The sequence below is a fragment of the Oncorhynchus mykiss genome, chromosome 14, assembly GCF_013265735.2.
Source record: "Oncorhynchus mykiss isolate Arlee chromosome 14, USDA_OmykA_1.1, whole genome shotgun sequence".
Classification (NCBI taxonomy): Eukaryota; Metazoa; Chordata; class Actinopteri; order Salmoniformes; family Salmonidae; genus Oncorhynchus; species Oncorhynchus mykiss.
Genome location: NC_048578.1, coordinates 2,339,639 through 2,357,207, shown reverse-complemented (window position 1 = coordinate 2,357,207; position 17,569 = coordinate 2,339,639). Strand labels below are relative to the sequence as shown.

Genomic DNA, 17,569 nt, shown 5'->3' with positions numbered 1-17,569 from the left:
TCCTGCTGTGCTAAAAGCCACTAAATCACATAACGACTGGGAAGAATGAGAGCACATGTCGTATATATATTGGAGGAAAATCTTTAAAGAGGGACTGAAAGCACTGATTCCGCATGTGTTTCTCTGTTGCACATTAAGAAAAACAAGATTTCATTCTCTGGGGTGTGGTTCGATGTGGCAGTTACTTACGATTGTCCTTGATGAGACACCATAAGAACAAAGCCAGTATCACTTCCTCAAAATAGTCAGAATGAATCTAAGACTCAAGGAATCTGTGATTAATTTAAATGTTATTTTCAGAGGAGGTTTTACATCTAGCTAAGGTGTTTGGTGCAGTATTTCTCAAGTAAAAAAATGTGTGGCGTGTGACTGCTGGGCAGTCTGTATCTCTGTCTGTGCGTTCTGTGGTAGGACTGGACAGAGTGCAATCAGCGCAGCTGTGTAAGTGGGCAAGTGAGCATTGTCGAAATCAAATCCAAACCCTCAAGTCATAACAAACTCACTTACAAAACTCAGTTTTGGATGAGACTGACTTTATGACCAAAATTATCCTATTTATATTTTGTTGTCAATTTGGACACTAGAATAAATGTTTCTGACTAATATCGATGCCACCAAGGCTGATCAAAACCGGAGAAGTTGTTTATTGTCTTCAATAAACATCAAATAAAGCATCGGACTTACTAGCAATAATATTTAATTGTCCGGCTTATGTGGGAAAAACTGAGCAGAGAGAAAGCGATGTAAATGTGATCTTTATTTCCACCTTATCCAAAGCGTTTGATATTGTAACGATATTCGTAGGTGGAAGAAGGTGAAGAGGACCAAGGTGCAGCGTGGTACGTGTTCATGGTAAATTTAATAATGAAACTGAACACTAGAACAAAAAAAACAACAACGTGGACAGTTCTGTCTGATGTAGACACACAAAGACAGAAAACAACTACCCACACCCATAGTGGGAAAACAGGCTACCTAAGTATGGTTCTCAATCAGAGACAACGATTGCCAGCTGCCTCTGATTGGGAACCATACCAGGCCTAAACATAGAAACCCCTACACCTAGACATACAACATATAATACCCACCCACATATCACACCCTGACCAAACTAAAAATAGAAACATACAAAGCAATCTACGGTCAGGGCGTGACCTGATATTCCCTCCTTGGTTGCATGTACTTTGCGTTATTTACAGACATTAATGGACAATTAAGGTTATGATAATATCCTTTGACAGGGGTAAAGAAACCCATCTACGCCCTCTATAGCCTCTATAATATCCTGATCTGACAACAGCATGACTCTTAATGATGGTGAGCACTAAACAAAGCTGAGGGCCTGATTATATGTAGCATCACACAGGCAGCCAGACAGCACTCTCTTTCCTCTTCATCTCAACTCTTCACATGCGATGGCTTACTTATTAAAGCTCTCACTGTGTGTTAAATGTCTGGACCGGGGAGTGACGAGATCCCCACTGCTTCTAACAGCTCCAGTCACACACACTCACAGACTCACACTGGGAGACAAAGAGAAGAGGAGGAGGAGGGAAACAACACGGATGACGAGTGCGATGAAGACATCTTCCCTTCTCTTGTGACAGGGACAAGCCCCCCTCAAAGTCACACCAATCAGTATCATCAATACTGCATCAATCATGGAAAATACATTTTAAGGCAAAATGGTAAAACACTCTGGTGCCAGGTTTTAGGCTAGTGCCACTGCCAACAATAAGCTATCAAACCACACAAACAATTTATGGAAGACATTTAACTGGTGAAAATAATGTTTATGTACTATTTTATCAGTGCAGTGTCAATACTGTTTTATCCACCCTGAGACGAAGCAGAAGAGACAGAGCAGAGTGTCAGGCAAACAGGGTCTCCTCTCCTCTTTCTCTCATTCCCATGCATGTCGGATGAGCATGCTCCAGAGACTGGCCACTCTCTCTCCTCACACACTGTCTCTGTGTTTGGCCTCACAAAGAGCCCCAGTCTCACCCTGCAGTGCTCCACAGCCCTCCGCTCTCTCCGCTCACTGAGAGAGAACGTAATCAAGCACTCCACAAACACCCCCGCAGCAGAAGGTGTATCATTTTTGCAGGCCATTTAGCACTAACAACAAGCCCCTCTTATATATGTCGCCACGACAAATGGAGCAGAGACGAGGGGAAAAAGGAACCAACACCTTGCACCTCTTAACACCAGTCTGGTTGAGCCATGTTAGCTTCTCTCTATTAGACACATCACTGCCCACTACAGTCAACAACATCTCTCAAACAAATTAGACACCACCCACATCCACGCCAGGCAAACACATTACACACACCAACCACTCATGCATGACATGCTCTGACACCATCAGATAAGAGGGCAGTGATCTGGGTGCGTGGAAAGCTCCTCCACCTCTCAGAAAGGTCACGGAAGCCGCGGTGGTCAGACATGGTGGTGCGTTGTGGGTTTTTCCGCTCGATGGATTGCGCCCGCTGTCTCCCTCAAGTCCCCTCTCAACTGGGGTCAGTGGCTCCATTCAAGCGTCTGACCTTCCAATCGCTGTCTGTCAGAGACCACTGGATCCATCTCCCTGCTCCCCATTCAATACTAATTACATTTCTACACACTGCATATGTCTACATTCATCCTGTACAAATACCCAGAGCGTACATGCATAGTTGGAGTCCATTGATTTTCCAATAAAATCAACATTATCAAAATAATAAAATTGCCTTTTAGTCTCCTCGGCCATTTCAGGCCGGCACAGCGGCGACCGATAGCTTGATGCCAAGCGGTTGGAGAAGCAGTGCATAATTTAGCAAAGCGGCTCCTTTGGTCGATTTGCCTCTGTGTGTACATCGTTGTTATTCTCCTCTGTAAGTCTGTAAGCATGAATATACTGAGGTAATACAGATACTTTACAAAAGACTGTTGTTGCCTCTGAACCAGATGAGCTTCAAAGCCTGGATTGCGGTCCTTTATTGAGGAACAGAAAAGGTATTGAAATGTTGCAACTAGAGCTACAGTATGTGGCTTGGTCTGCTAAATGGCCTTCCTCAGGGATAGGGCAGAGACAGAAAAAGTATTGACATTTTTGAAAAGGAACTACTGTATGTGACTGGCTCTCTTGTTGAAGAAAGTAAGCAATATTTTAATTTGGCTCAGAACTTGGAGGTCACTGAGAACTCAAGGTAGCATGTGAAATTCATAGGAACGCATGACATTTGGTGTCAAATGAAAGCTGAGAGTCTATTTTTTTTATTAAGGCATTTATATATATATATATATATATTTCCCACCATATTGCATCCTAAAATTAGGAAAAAGCAAAGGCTTTAGTTTCTGGTCAAACAGATGGAAAAGTGATCTTAGAAAACGTTGACCAGAAAAAGTCTTAAAAGCTATTAGAAATACATGAAAACAAAACAATAATGTTGAAGATCATTGCCAAATAACATCAACATGTTTATTTAATTTTGCAGAATTATTGCCTAGTGTCTTGTCATTCTGTTCCCCCTACATATCTTTAAGATATTTTCTCATTTCTCTCCCTCATAAGGAAGGGGGATAATAAAAGTTAGTCATACGTTAGTTATGTTTCACAAGTTTGTACAGACAGCACATTACAGTACAGTAAAAAAAGTAGAGTATACTATAGGTCAGTACAGTACTTATTCTGTACAGTGGAGCACACTACAGTATAATGCACTGTATTGTACTGAACTGAATTGAACTGTACTCTACTGTATTGAACTCTACTCTAAAATGTTCAGTAGAAATTGTTGAAAGTAGTCCTTGTGCATAAAGTTGTATGGTTTGTTTAACTTTGCAATCAATGTTTTTTGTTTGACATTTTTTGTTTTAAGGTGAAAAATCACAGTCTCCGCATCATTCTGTTCAAATGGAATGCTATATGGAATGCTATACAGTGAAAAATTCAATCTTTTGATAAAATAATGAATCCATTCATAAATTGTTCATAGGTTAAACTGCCTCCCAAACTGGTCTCGCTTACATGTTACGGCAACAATGTGGGGCTGGAGGGGAGGCCAGTGGAGGGGTGACAGATAGAGGTGAGCTATGTTAGACATAAGTGTGTGTTGATGTATTGTATGGAGGGAGGGGTGTGTGCGTGCGTGTGAGTTAATACTAGCAAGGGAGCCAGTGCTAGCCCCCCTGGCAGCCAGAGGTGCAGCGGTGTGAGACCGCAGGCTGCCATGGCCGTGCACACACCTGCCAGCCCCTGTTATCTGCAGCCACAGAGCCACCAGAGTCACCAGGACGCGACCTGGAACTACGCCACAGAGGGGACTGGGAAGAGACTCGCTCCCAGGAACCTGGATGAGGGGGAGCTGTGACACACACCGGCCCAAAACACACAGACCTAACCAATCATATCATATCACTTTACTAAGCTTTAAACACAGTTTCCACCAAACAGCATACACATACTGCCAATGGCATAGATAGTAAGTGACATCATGGAATAAGGAGAATTATAATGATGGGAATATGATATTAGTGTTTATCCCACAATATCATTAAATAATCTGTTTTGCTAAATGTATGATTTAAAAAATAATCTCTCTTGTTGTAACCAATTAAGATGCTGGTGATTAGCTACAGCTCAGCCAGCCAATGAATACCTAATGACTTGAGACAAGTCTAATGTTTCTGCTATCACAGCCTGGGATCAGTAACAATATGGAATTGATGTGTTCAACTACACTAACCGCCATCCTACTGAAGTTAATTCAATATAAGAAATCACACTTGACCAGGGCACCCAGAGAGTCATAATCCATAAACGATGCCGTTATTGCCAAAACCACTCTGCTGCGGCCCCAGTTAACTGGTTGTCTGTCTGTTTTTTAGGAGAGGCAGCAGAGAGGCAGTAGCCATTCTTTTGTTCTAATTGATTTCCCGGTTACTGGATTCTTAGTCAGGATCAGCAGAAGCCGGCTGTGTCTAATATGACCGTAATGAAACTGAACAATGTTAATTGGGAGCACAAACCTGCTCTCGGCCAATCAATGAACACAGAGAGGCTGGGTCATTGTCCCAACACACTCGCTGCTTCCTGTGTGCCATGGACACTTCCTGTAAAGATTTCTCATGCTGCCAGACCAGAAATGCCTGACTCCTCTGCTTTTCATTGACCCAGTCAATGCTTTTCTCTGTTTCTCTTTTCTCTGCATTCGTGAAAGTGGTTTCTCTGTATCAAGCCAACTGAGGACAAATGTGGTGTCAAACAAAGTGTGCTATCGCTAATGTTAGTGTACGTTTGAAGCATGTTGACTTGATCTATTCTAGACAGGTCATACAGCGAAAGGAGAATTTATACACTATATATACAAAAGTATGTGGACACTCCTTCAAATGAGTGGATTTGGATATTTCAGCGACACCCATTGGTCACAGGTGTATAAAATTGGTGACAGCATTGGTGACAGCACACACCCATGCAATCTCCATAGACAAACATTGGCAGAAGAATGACCTTACTGAAGAGCTCAGTGACTTTCAATGTAGCACCGTCATAGGATCCCACCTTTCCAACAAGTCAGTTCGTCAAATTTCTGCCCTGCTAGAGCTGCCCCGGTCAACTGTAGGTGCTGTTATTGTGAAGTGGGGACTTCCTAGCGTTATGTGGGGCCACCATTGTCTCCTAGCAGCGTTTTGATAGTGAGCATCCAAACAGCTGTGGGAAGCAGCAGCAGACGTAAGACATCACAACTGCTTCACCCACAAAGCCTCCCAAGAAACCATTCCCCTGTCAACTCCCCAGACGTCCACTGGAGAGAAGCTTTTCCTCTTTAATTAAAATCGTTTGTAATTAGTCACAGTCCGTCAGCAAACAAGAGCGACAGAGAGCTGCAGGCATTCCAGGGTGTGTATAATCTGGGAGCCAAAGCCTACACAATACCAGGAACAGCCAGAAGAACACATCCCACTCTCCATCCCCAGCAAGAAAAAAAGAGAGTTTAGAAAACTTCAAATCAATTCAGGGTTAGCAGTGGGATCTTCTTGCTTTTGTGTCAGGAAAACAGACTTCTGTCTCTTTAGGCAGATGACAAACAGGATTTGGAGGTAATAAGATTCATGAATTGTGTAGGCCATTTTCTTTTTTTTGAAGGTCTCTCTCAGAGAGAAGGAGAAAGAGAGACAGAGTTCATTCTGGAGCCAGTGTGTGAGGATGGTAATTCTAAGATACAATATTATGAACCACGCCAGTCTTTTTTGTACCTAACTGCTTTTGATAGCAAATGAATTAATGAAGCTTTAAATGACAGCAGGAGTGGATCAGTGTGACAGTGACAGAGAGACAGTGTAAGAAAAAGAGAGAGGGAGGTAGCACATATGAGGAGAAGAGAAGGAAGAAAAGGGAGGGAGAGAGAGAGAGATAAAGGTAAAAAGAGAAAGAGAATGGGGGGGGGGGGAGTTGAGTATGGAGAGACGGTGGCATATTATGGCTTAATGGCTGCAGAATAATGGTAATTTCACTATTCTCTCCAGTGGCTCGGACTGTGCTAATGGCTTCACTAACACTCACACACTCTGGCGGGCAATAGAGGACAATGTCACATCCATCTTTGTCACATCACAATAAAGCTGGTTAAATACAACTTTGCTGTGTGTCCGGCTCGGGAGGAAGACAGAAATTAGAGCAGAGATGAATAGCAAAATATCAATGAGGGTGTGGCCACAAACACGCACTACACACTTCCTCTGGTCTTGTCGGCTAGCAGGCCACTCAAGAAAAAATTGTCAAATTGATTTCTAACAGGTATGTTGTTCACACTTAGAGTAATACGTCAATGCCATGAGATCTGTGAAAAGGCATGCTGGGAAAACAGAAACATCCCATAAATCACCAACGCCAGGCCCCCGTGAAGTGGCCATCACTCCTCAATTGATGACGTTTTCCTCCCGGCATTTGCTTGTTGACTTCCCTCCCAGCCCAGCTACCGCTTCCTGGGTCTCTCTCAGTCTTCACAGCCACACAGGCCTTTTAGCTAGAAATCCCTGCGGCACTTTTCACTAAAAGGTTTGATTTTCCACACAGGGAGAAGGCGGCAAGGAATCCCACTAGGTTCAGATAATGCGAAGAGCTTCAGGGAATTCTACAAGAGCTTCAAGTAAAAGACAAATAATAAAGAAGTACTAATGTGATGCTAAAGTCTGCCTCTTTACTGTGAAAACATTGCTGTGAGCCAGAGGAACAGAATTACAGCGGCGGGGCTGAAATAAAAAAGCTAATATATTTATGCCAAGGTGTTAAGTTGTCAACCTTGACACCACCCTTACGTTCAGACATACTGCACAGAGAAAGGCACCGCTGACTTACTGTTACTAACAGTTAGACAGCAGCGTAAACTAGACCAGCCACCGCTATAGGCCCCACACAGTATCAAAAGTTCATCTGTCTCCTTCACTGAGGCATGGCTGAAACATTAGCCTTGATGATAACGTTAGTGGTCTGGGAGGTCCACACACACTTCGCGCACACTTCACATGCTGTGTCAACTTGCATGCGTCTGTAACGCTTGAGGGGACAAAAAGAAGAAGAAGAAAATGCAATGCGAAGCTCAGAAGATTAGGCAATGTGTCGTAAAAGACCAACATCACCTGCCTCGAGCGTTGCATGTCAATGAAGGCTTTGGCTTATATTCTTCCGTGTTTATTTCGTATTTCGGTTCATGACAACAATGGATGTGTCACAAACACTTCCATTATAAAGAGGCTCGGCTGTGATTCATTGCTGTTTATTTATGCATGAATATGTATTACAAAACCATGGCAGCCTGTGACATTTCTCCACCTTGGAGTGAATGTGTGGCAGCGACGGCTGCTAACTATGCCGACACAAAGGAACACAGCGTTTGAAGTTTGAGAGAAATAACAGACGATTCTATGAATATCTCACGTATTGCACGCGCTATTCCAGGTCTGACAGCTCTGAAGCACAGGGATCTATAATGGCAAAAGCAATAGCTCTATTTTGCTGAATTTATCACAGTGATTAAATTCAAGGGCAATTGGAAATACTTTATCAAAGGGGAAGCTATGTGAAAACTCCACAGTATAGTTGTATTCTCCTCCAGCAACTAACCTTGTAGAATCACCTAAGTCTTCCCAGCATGAGATGTGTTTTCTTTGGGTTTTTTAGTGTGGCGAGGGGTGTTACTAAACTAAACAAACTGCCTGACTTAATTGGGGTTTTACCCAGATCCCCATTCTCTCCACTGTGATATTAGGAAAATAACTCCCAAAAGAGCATAAAAGCTACAATGACATTATCCAGAGAAAAGTGTTTCATCTGGCAATGAGCTAATAACAGAGGACTAACATGAATGACAAAAGTATTAGAAGTCTACTTTGATAGCTTATGTTTAACGGCATAGTATTATCCATAAAATCTATTGTCCCAAATTGTGTGGAAAAAAAACATTATATTTAATTCCCAAGATAATCCAACGAGTAGGCATTTCAAATGTTTTGAAGCAGAATACATTGTGTTAATCTCGTAACAGGCAAATTACTTATTATTACAATTTCAAATACCAATTGAGTGCAATAAGTTATTTCATATTTTACATAATGACAAAAGCAGAAATGCATTGTGTTATGTAATATGCCCTATGGTTTGTATACTCCCCCATTGCATTTGTTTTAAGTGAGTCTCAGTCTCAAACCTCAACCTACTCAGAGTGGCTCCCATCAAAATGTCCCAATCACCAGGTTACTGTATCTCCTCTACAGATAACAGCAGCCTGTTCCTCCCCATGCTATTCCTTTTGTTGCTCACCACACTTAACAACACAGGGACTTTAAAAGAGCAGATAGCTCTCTATTCAAGTCATTTTGGATGTTATTCTTCCCTTGTCTATTTTTTTTGGTAAGGCAGATGTGCATTGTGGAGTGATCTTTATCAGACAGTAAAAGCCACTGGGACTGTCATTTCCCTGGTCTGCACTGCACTGGGCTGCTCTGAAGATGACAGTAATGTCACACAGCAGCCTCCCCTGTCACACACACTAGCCTAGTGACAGCAAATAGGTACATCTGCTTTTCTTCTCACTGCTTTTATGTGTGTGCTGAGTGCAATGTACTCTGGCATAATACAACAACAATGCACAGGGGCAGAGGCGTCATAAGGGCACGTGCCCCCTAAGATTTGTCCTGTAAAAAAACATAAATAATGTTTAGCTAGCCCAGATAGGTTCCCAATCTCCCATCCTAATAACTAGCTGCCAAGAAGCCATTTCAGGCTATCAATCAAGTTAGAGTAGCTAGCTGTTCTAACTATCTTACCTGGAATACCTGCTGGCAAGGTTGGTAGAGTTCAGAAAAGCAAGCAATAACTAAATGTACTGAATAAGACTCACATTTCTTTCAATCTTTTACCCAGATTTTAGCAGAGATGCAAAAAAAGCATATTCAGTCAGGAGGATGCAGACAGCTCAAGAGGCACAGTATGCTTCGATATGCATACAAATACATAGAATTAAACATAATGATTTTGGCTCTAGATTGCAGGAAAAAAGCTGTTTCAGGCGTTTGAAAAATTCTAAATTCTCCGCCTCCGGACCACCCCCCAGTCATCCTCACGTGCCCCATCAGATTTTTGGGGTGCATGGGGAATATTGAAAATACTGTGTAACACACAATTGCATTACAACACTGAATAAACCGTACCTGAACAGAGAATGAATAGCATTGGTACTGAATAGTAGCACTGACAAAAGGGAACACAAATTATACACCTTGGTAAAATGGTACACATAATTATAATTAAGACAGTCTGAGCACTAGGTAAATAAAGGATGATTTGAGGGGCCTGGGTAAAAGTGGAAAGCCTGGTGATGTGTCTCCTGCTGCCAAGGTGTTTGGTGTGCAGAGCTTTAGCAGTTCTCACTGCTCCTCTGTCTGTCTCCCCAAACAAACAAGGTGTGATTCATTCACAGGCAGCCAGACACCAGGCTTCCTTTGTGCTCTCTGTCGGAGTGGAGAGGAGGGCCTGCAAATATATTCCACTAGCTACCTCTCCCTTTTTCTACAGTGATGAGGAGGATGGGGGGAGGAAGTTACTTGCATTCAGTATGTGTGAATACTCTACGATCATAAACTGGACTAGCTCATTCATGATTAAATGTAGATTCATAATATTATATTGTACCTTATTGTGTTGCACCTTATAAAAGCAAAGCAGCTGTGTGATGATAAAGCCTAGAGGGAGTTGACATACACTATTAGTAAACCTGTGTTCTATACAGCCCATTACATTGTACAATGTTGGTCAGTCACTTATCCAGCATGTCAATTCCGAGCCTATTCAGAACGGCTTCACAAAGCAAACAGTGAAATAATGTCACAACAAGCTCAGTTCTCCGGCAGAAGAGACAAATACCTTTGCTTATTCCAAATGGCCATGAATAGTATGTTCTCTTGAAAGAATTTGCAATTTCCTTTGGCTTACACTGGACCAATCACAAAAGGTCATCCTAAAACAAACTGATTTACCATGAGAGAGAAAAAGATCTCGACCGTTCCTCGCCTGGCTCCACTGAATCATCTTATTTGTCATACACTGCTTTCAATGGAGGCACTGACCTTTGAAGTTGGAAAGTAAATTGCTCAGTGGCAGTAAGGCATGCTATTAACTCGGAGGTACTCAAGCTATAGCCCGACCAATCAGGTGACGATACAACACGGCAGCCTTGACGAGGACCCGTGCTCAAATTTATTTGCTTGTAGATTTCAATTATTTTCACCGGGCAAATATTTTTTTGCTTGTTTAATTCAATTATCGTTTGAATGGTTATCTCAGAAGTGGGTTTATTCCACCAAGTTAATACAACCTTGGCGGCTGATGAGAGAAAATGTCAGAGCTGTTAGTTTCATTACTGCTTTGCTCTAATGAACCTCTTTAACTTCTCTAACACTTACTGTTCTGAGAACTGTTCAAATGTTCTCCATTTTGGGGGTAGAGGCTTAATAACAACAGAATGAATAAAGGGTAAACTAAATATGTGAGAGTCCACGGGGACATCAAAAGCCGATGCAAACAGGGAAAATACAGCACATAATAAAGCAGCATTTCTCCCCAAAGAACAGCTAGTGCATAGAAGGCACTCAAATGTTCACTCAAGTCCTATCAGCTGGAATTCAATAAAACTCCATTCCCAGAGTTGATAGAGCTTTCCCCTAAGCAGGGCTTGATGTAATAAGCTACATAGTCCTTATCCAAGAAGAACACAGTTCATAGAATGTAACATGACGATGAACTAAGTATTACAACATTGTAACAGATTAGAAGGAGGGTAGATTCTCCACAAGTGTACCGAATATTTAAAAACCAGTCTGTCCATTCAAGCGTGGATAGAGTCTTGACTCTTCTTCCCCCTTCACATGGTCTCCTCCACATCCACATTCACACCAGCCTTTCCTCTCTGCTCACATGGTGGTGTGAGAACAGTGTCAAGCCTGCTTGGCCAAGCCTGTTTAATTCCCATTTACCTCAATTTTGCCATCACTACAGTCCTTATTAATTAGTGCACTAATTAGTGCAGAGTTATGAACTGTAGCGGGTGCTAGGAGGAGTGCCTGCCAGGAATTCAGGATCTTATATGGATCGGGATAGCTGGTAGTGAAGGACTGGAAGTCGGGGTCTTATTTGCCTGAGCCTTAGGGAATGCCCTCTCCTCCCCTCCAACACTGTACTGAGGAACTAGTGGAGGACAGAGTAAGGCCTGATAGACTGTGACAGACAGGTGTGATGACAAAGTTAGGCACATGCTTTCTGATTGTACGATGCAGGGGTCCACGTAGAAGGGAGGTGTGTGTGTGGGGGGGATCCTATAGTTCTGTAGTAGGCGCCATAAGGGTACTCTCAACCGCTGACATCACACTAGACAGGCTACTAGACAGTCAAGGATAATTATTTGTATACAATTCCATCTCTACTGTTTTGTACTTACAGTATCTTCAATACTTTTCTCTCTCCATCACATAAATATACACCACCAAAGGCTATTTACACCCAGCCAACGACAAAAGAGAAATCCTTTGATTGAGACACATATCAAATACTCCCCCCCCCCCTCCCCAGTCTCTCCCCTCTGCCAGCTTCAGTCCAGCTCTTGGCCGAGGCCAGGTGGATATTAGTGAGGTGAGGTCTCCCAGGTCTGACAGGAAGAGCTGCTCCAGATGAACTTGTTAATTGCACACTGGACCGGAGGGAAGAAGGGCCATGATACCCTCACCTTTAGTCTCCAAAGCGCATGATCACTGAGAGGCTCTGCTTTATCATTCCACAGCACTCGCTGCTCATTGGCAGATGGCAGAGCGAGTCCTCGAGGCAGCGGACTCGTCAGGCAGAGCCAGGATGCCAACCACTGCGAGCCTGCACCCGTGTCACGGTGACGGAGCGTAAAGGAGGTGGACGGGCAGAGAGATGCCACCAGGCTGCCTGGCATGGCCGTCTCTTCACGCCGGGCACAAATGAGATTGGCATTGAGAGAGGCTCCTCGGGTGCACTTTATATGTGCCACCCCCAGCTGTGGTCTGCGCACCAGGGCGGAATGTGGTGGGTCTGCTGGAGACCTTGAGAAAACAAAATCCCTGTGACTAAAACTGCAGAAAAGGGACTGCAAGGCACAGCTTACAAAAATGTGGAGAAATTCTGAAAACAGATTTTGACCAAACTGAAAAAATATAAATGTAGAACCGAGACCGGGTTATATACATCCACAGAAAGCCCAGTGTTTCATACAACAACTACTGCTCTATGGGCACTATCTTATATTACAGCAATAAGACACCCATTATGTCCACACATAATAGTCATCATACTGTACACCTCACATCCACTTCTAATGTATGTATTTGCTCAAAGGTCTGAATTACACTACAGTGAGCTGTATTTTTATCTAATAATTATGATGGTCCGTTGAACCATCTTAATAAGTCTTTATACTATTTAATTCAGAAGCGTTTTCTTTATCCATTGATATTGCCGCCATAGCAGCATAGTTTAATCCCCAGACACGTCGGTTCAGAATTACAGAGCTCTTGGGCCCCTTTGGTGAGAAAATCAGTAGAAGTAGATTTAAGATTTTATTTTCCCTTCCATCCTGGTTCACCAGGATGCCAGTATCACTTTACATATCCAATACCCACATAGCCTCAAAGAGACTCTCTTTTTCTATTTTCACCGTCCGGCAACGCTGCGAGGCTTTACACATTTCCAGCCAAATAAAAATGAATTATTTGGACAGCAATCTCTGCTGAGAAGTACAAGTAAAAGGGAAAATGACTATTTCACGAGAAAAACACTGGAGTCAGAGGGTAATCCCTGGGGATCAGTCAAGTCATAATGTAGCTTGAAAATTAAAAGAGAAAGTGACAATAAATAGCTAGGCCTTATTGAAAGGGCTGAGTTAAACCCATTCCAAGGTGTGGATGTCCATAAAACAGGCTTTAGCACACATTATTTGGAGGTGTTACTTTAATGACTTCTAATTTGTCCTCACAACGCCAACAGAGTGAAGCATCACAGTGTACAGTACAGTAGTCCAGGCATATATACCCACACACAGGCGTCAATTCCCCGTCTATCTGCTAATTCCCCCTTGAGTGACGAGAAACCATTATGCAAAAAAGGGGAGGACCATGACCTTCATCAAATGAGGTTTAACTGCTATTACTGGTGCTGAGGCCATAATATATGACTGGCTGATTGGAGCGAAGTACAACTACACCACCGGCCCTCAGCCCTCCACATATCCCCAGCACCCAGCCTCATCTTTTCTCACTACTGCTGGTGTGGTGTAGTGTTGTGTGGTGGCACTCTCAGCCCGTCACTCCCTCTGTACACCCTGCTCTCTCTCTCGCCCTCTCTCTCTCTCTCTCTCTCTCTCTCTGGAGCTCATTTCCCACCTCACTGACTCCTTCTCACCGTGGAACTGACTGAATTTGACTTGATTATACCCAACACTTGCTCTACCTAAACCAGCATGAGAGTAATCAAATTAAAATCAATATCCGTGTTGGGATATTGCCCTTGGCTTAAGAGGTGGACATAATTTCACATCACTATCACACGTTCTAGTTGTGAAGCGGAATGAAAAACCTATTTCAGAAGCCAAAGCAGTATAGTAATGGCAGGCATCAATCAATGGAAATAATCTACACTCTGTGAGAGATCATACTTGATGATATGTGCAAGGAAGACATGTGCAGCCTTTTTCTATTTCCTATTTGCTGTAATACAAATATATGTAAACACACAAACATTCATGCCTGTCCTTCAAGCTGAATTACGTAATACCAAGGTGGCCTCCATCAAATGATTTTAACTCTTGCAGGTAGGCCTAAGGTGTGATCTGGCTATTTAATAGATCATGTTACTGTGGTCACATTGAGCACGCCCAACGTATACCTCCAGATCCCACCAACCATTATAAACCAACTACAGCAGCATGAAAGATTCTCAATCACTCAATCATTTTGTGAAACAGCCTAGGGGATATGACATTGCAAGAAAGGGTATTTTGACGGAAAGTTGTAATTAGCTCTTTGTGTACAGCTAAGACGTTCCATTCCAGTCTATCACTCTCAGAGACAAAGGGGAAATGAAGAGACATGATCTGAATCGAATGCATCTGAATGGAAACAACTCAACCAAAGAGGTGTCTCAAAAATCAACTAATGTAATAAGTATCGCAGCATCCAATGAGCAAAGCAGCAATGGAAACAAACGTGATTAGCAAGCCCTGATGGTGTGGGGATTCAACAGTCTAAATGCACAGTAGCACTTCATCAGCTAGAGTAGGCCTAGTACATGAATCTAAGATGAGAAGAAAAAACAATTGATGTATGTATGTATGTATGAATTATTCTGTGGTTTTAACTATTGTGTGAGTGAGTGGGGAGAGGAGAACTAAGAGGAGGGATGAATGAATGAATAAATGAATGAATGAATGAATGAATGAATGAATGAATGGAGTAGGTAAAACAACAAAAATTAGTGTGGGGGGGGGGGGGGGGGGGTAAGAATAAAATCCTCCTACTGTCTCACCATGTGCTGGTGCTACTTCTGACAATGAATAGAACACCCCAATCTTTTGGGAGTCAATAGCATCCAAATGACAGTGTACAAACATTAGTAGCACACACATTTTTAAATTAAAACATCATATGGTTAGAAATATTATTATAGCAATAGATCAAAAGAAAATATTATAATGCACATACTAGACGATGTACATACTGGCAGAGGAAACTGAAGTGTAAGAATATGTTCAGGTAATTACTTAATTGATTAATCCTAAACCATCCTAAACCACAATCTATTTGATCCATAAAATATATTACAAACTTTACAATAGGCCTACACAAATGCCTAAAATGTGTTTTAGAGTAAATTATCTGACAAAGAATAGCAGGGATATTTACAAACAATAATAAGACAGACAAGGGCATTTGATTCACTTGTCATGCAATTTATCCACAGCAGCTACATTGGCGACCTCTAAAAAACCATATGAAACCCATGTTCAGGGTGAAAACTATGCAATTGCGAATCAAATGATCCCGATAAATTTGAAGCTGACATACAGACATACAGTAGTATATGGAGCGCAAAACCAGCAAAGGGCGAACTTCCCCCATTCATGAGGAGGCATTAGGTGCATAGATGTGAGTGCGCACCGAACACTTTCTACCACTACTTGTCCTACAACGTACAATATGACAATAGAGGTACCGCGCAGACACGAAGAAGACTGTAAAATAATTCATAACAGTCATCTCTCACTTTAATGCGTTCAGAGAAGGAATGCGAGCATTCCAGGAGCCCAACGCCAAATACCGGGCGCATCGATGTTCAGTTCCCAGCATCGAACAAAGACGTTAAACATAACGAAAATAAAAAATATATACACTTGTACGTACCACTGTTGCTCCAGTTCCCAGTCCCTAAAGAAGTCAAACTCGAATAGGTCCATGGTTGGTCCCAGTTGTCTGATTCAGGATGGAACCGGTGCCTGCTCAACGTATGTGTCAGTCTACATACATAAATTCTATGTGGATCTGCTAACTGTAACTAGATGTACTGTACTGTACCGTGGTCTCGCTGGCGAACTGACATACAGTACACACACAGCCAGGAAAACGCGACTGCCTCCCCTGCCTGCCTCGCGTCTCCACAGTGAACAGAAGGCGGAGCTTGACAGGCAGAAGCGGCTACACGGAGCCTGGGTACACCAAATTGAGGTATTCGGTTTATCATTTCCAATTAGCTGAAATTATATTTGCCCCACCCATTTTAGTTGTCAAAGTCAGCTGTCAAAAAATAACTTCAGATGTAAAAAATAAAAAATAAAATAAAATAGTAAATAGGCCAATGAGGAAAACAAACACTATTTTATACAGGTTATAATAAAGTTATAACCCCTTTAGAAATGATGATCATATTATGCATTATCAAGCAGTGGGTGTGATAATTGTGCATTACCATGCATTAGCATTATTCACAATAGTTGTTGACTGAAGATCATTTTACTACTGACTGATCATAGACTAGGGCAAGTTCAGGAGTTGTGTTTAGTGTCTATGACCCATATTGACTTTGTAAATGGGTGTTGTTGACAACACTGTGACCCATTGGGCCCTACAGCCTCACACAGAGGTGCTATAAATCATGGAGTTTCACAGTAAATGGTGATATGTTCGAGACGTGTGATAGCATTTCATATTTTTATTGAGCCAATTGCTTTCATCAATCTCAGGTGTAATCATAACAATGAAAATAGGTATGATATAAGTTATTTGGCAGTGCTAGCTGCATAGGCCATGTGGGAAACAGACAGGGGGCATGGCAGTAAGGCAGTGGAGGAAACAGCTCTGTAAATTGATGTATACTGTAGTGAGGAAGCCATGATGGAAACATTAAAAACATCAGCACTATGTGTCTCTTCCATTAACAGCATATAGAACTGGACGACTCGGTCCTGTAATATGGAGCAGGAGTGTGTGCAACATCAAAACAGACACGTCTAGCCTACATCTAGCCTACGTCTAGCCTACTGTTTTGTGATTTGCCTAGCTACCATGCCGTTATTACAATACCTCTCTCCTCCTCACATATAGAGCCTGGGAGTCTGTTCTAATTTATGGCATATACCTCCAAGTTGATATTAATCTCACTGCCAGAATAGTCAGCAGCCTGGTCTCATTGACTAGATGTAACATAGTGAACGTGAATCCGGGACACTCAAATTAGTATGATATGTTACATTTAGTATGGTTACATAAGACTTGGGGTGGATGGGTGTATAATGCAAATGTTTAGGAACCTTAAGGCTGTGAGTTCAAATCTCATCACAGACAACATTAGCATTTTATCTTATCAACTACTTATTACTTTTAAACGACTTTGCAACTACTTAGCATGTTAGCTAACCCTAACCCTAACCTTAACCCTTTTAGCTAACACTTCCCCTAACCTTAATCCTTCCCCTAACCCCAACCTTAAACCTTTAGCCTAACTCCTAAACTTAACCCTAAA

The 17,569-nt window shown here is 42.3% G+C and overlaps 1 protein-coding gene across 2 annotated transcripts in view; it reads right to left on the bottom strand.

The window, feature by feature from the left end:
- Window positions 1-16,211, bottom strand: part of LOC110488546 (AF4/FMR2 family member 2) — a 175,226-nt gene extending 159,015 nt beyond the window's left edge. For both annotated transcript variants that reach the window (XM_021560781.2, XM_021560782.2), the window contains exon 1: window positions 15,955-16,211. In XM_021560781.2, coding sequence (XP_021416456.2) covers window positions 15,955-16,007 — 53 coding nt within the window. In that variant the 5' untranslated portion in view covers window positions 16,008-16,211. The remainder of the gene's footprint in view (window positions 1-15,954) is intronic.
- Between the last annotated feature and the right edge of the window lie 1,358 nt (window positions 16,212-17,569).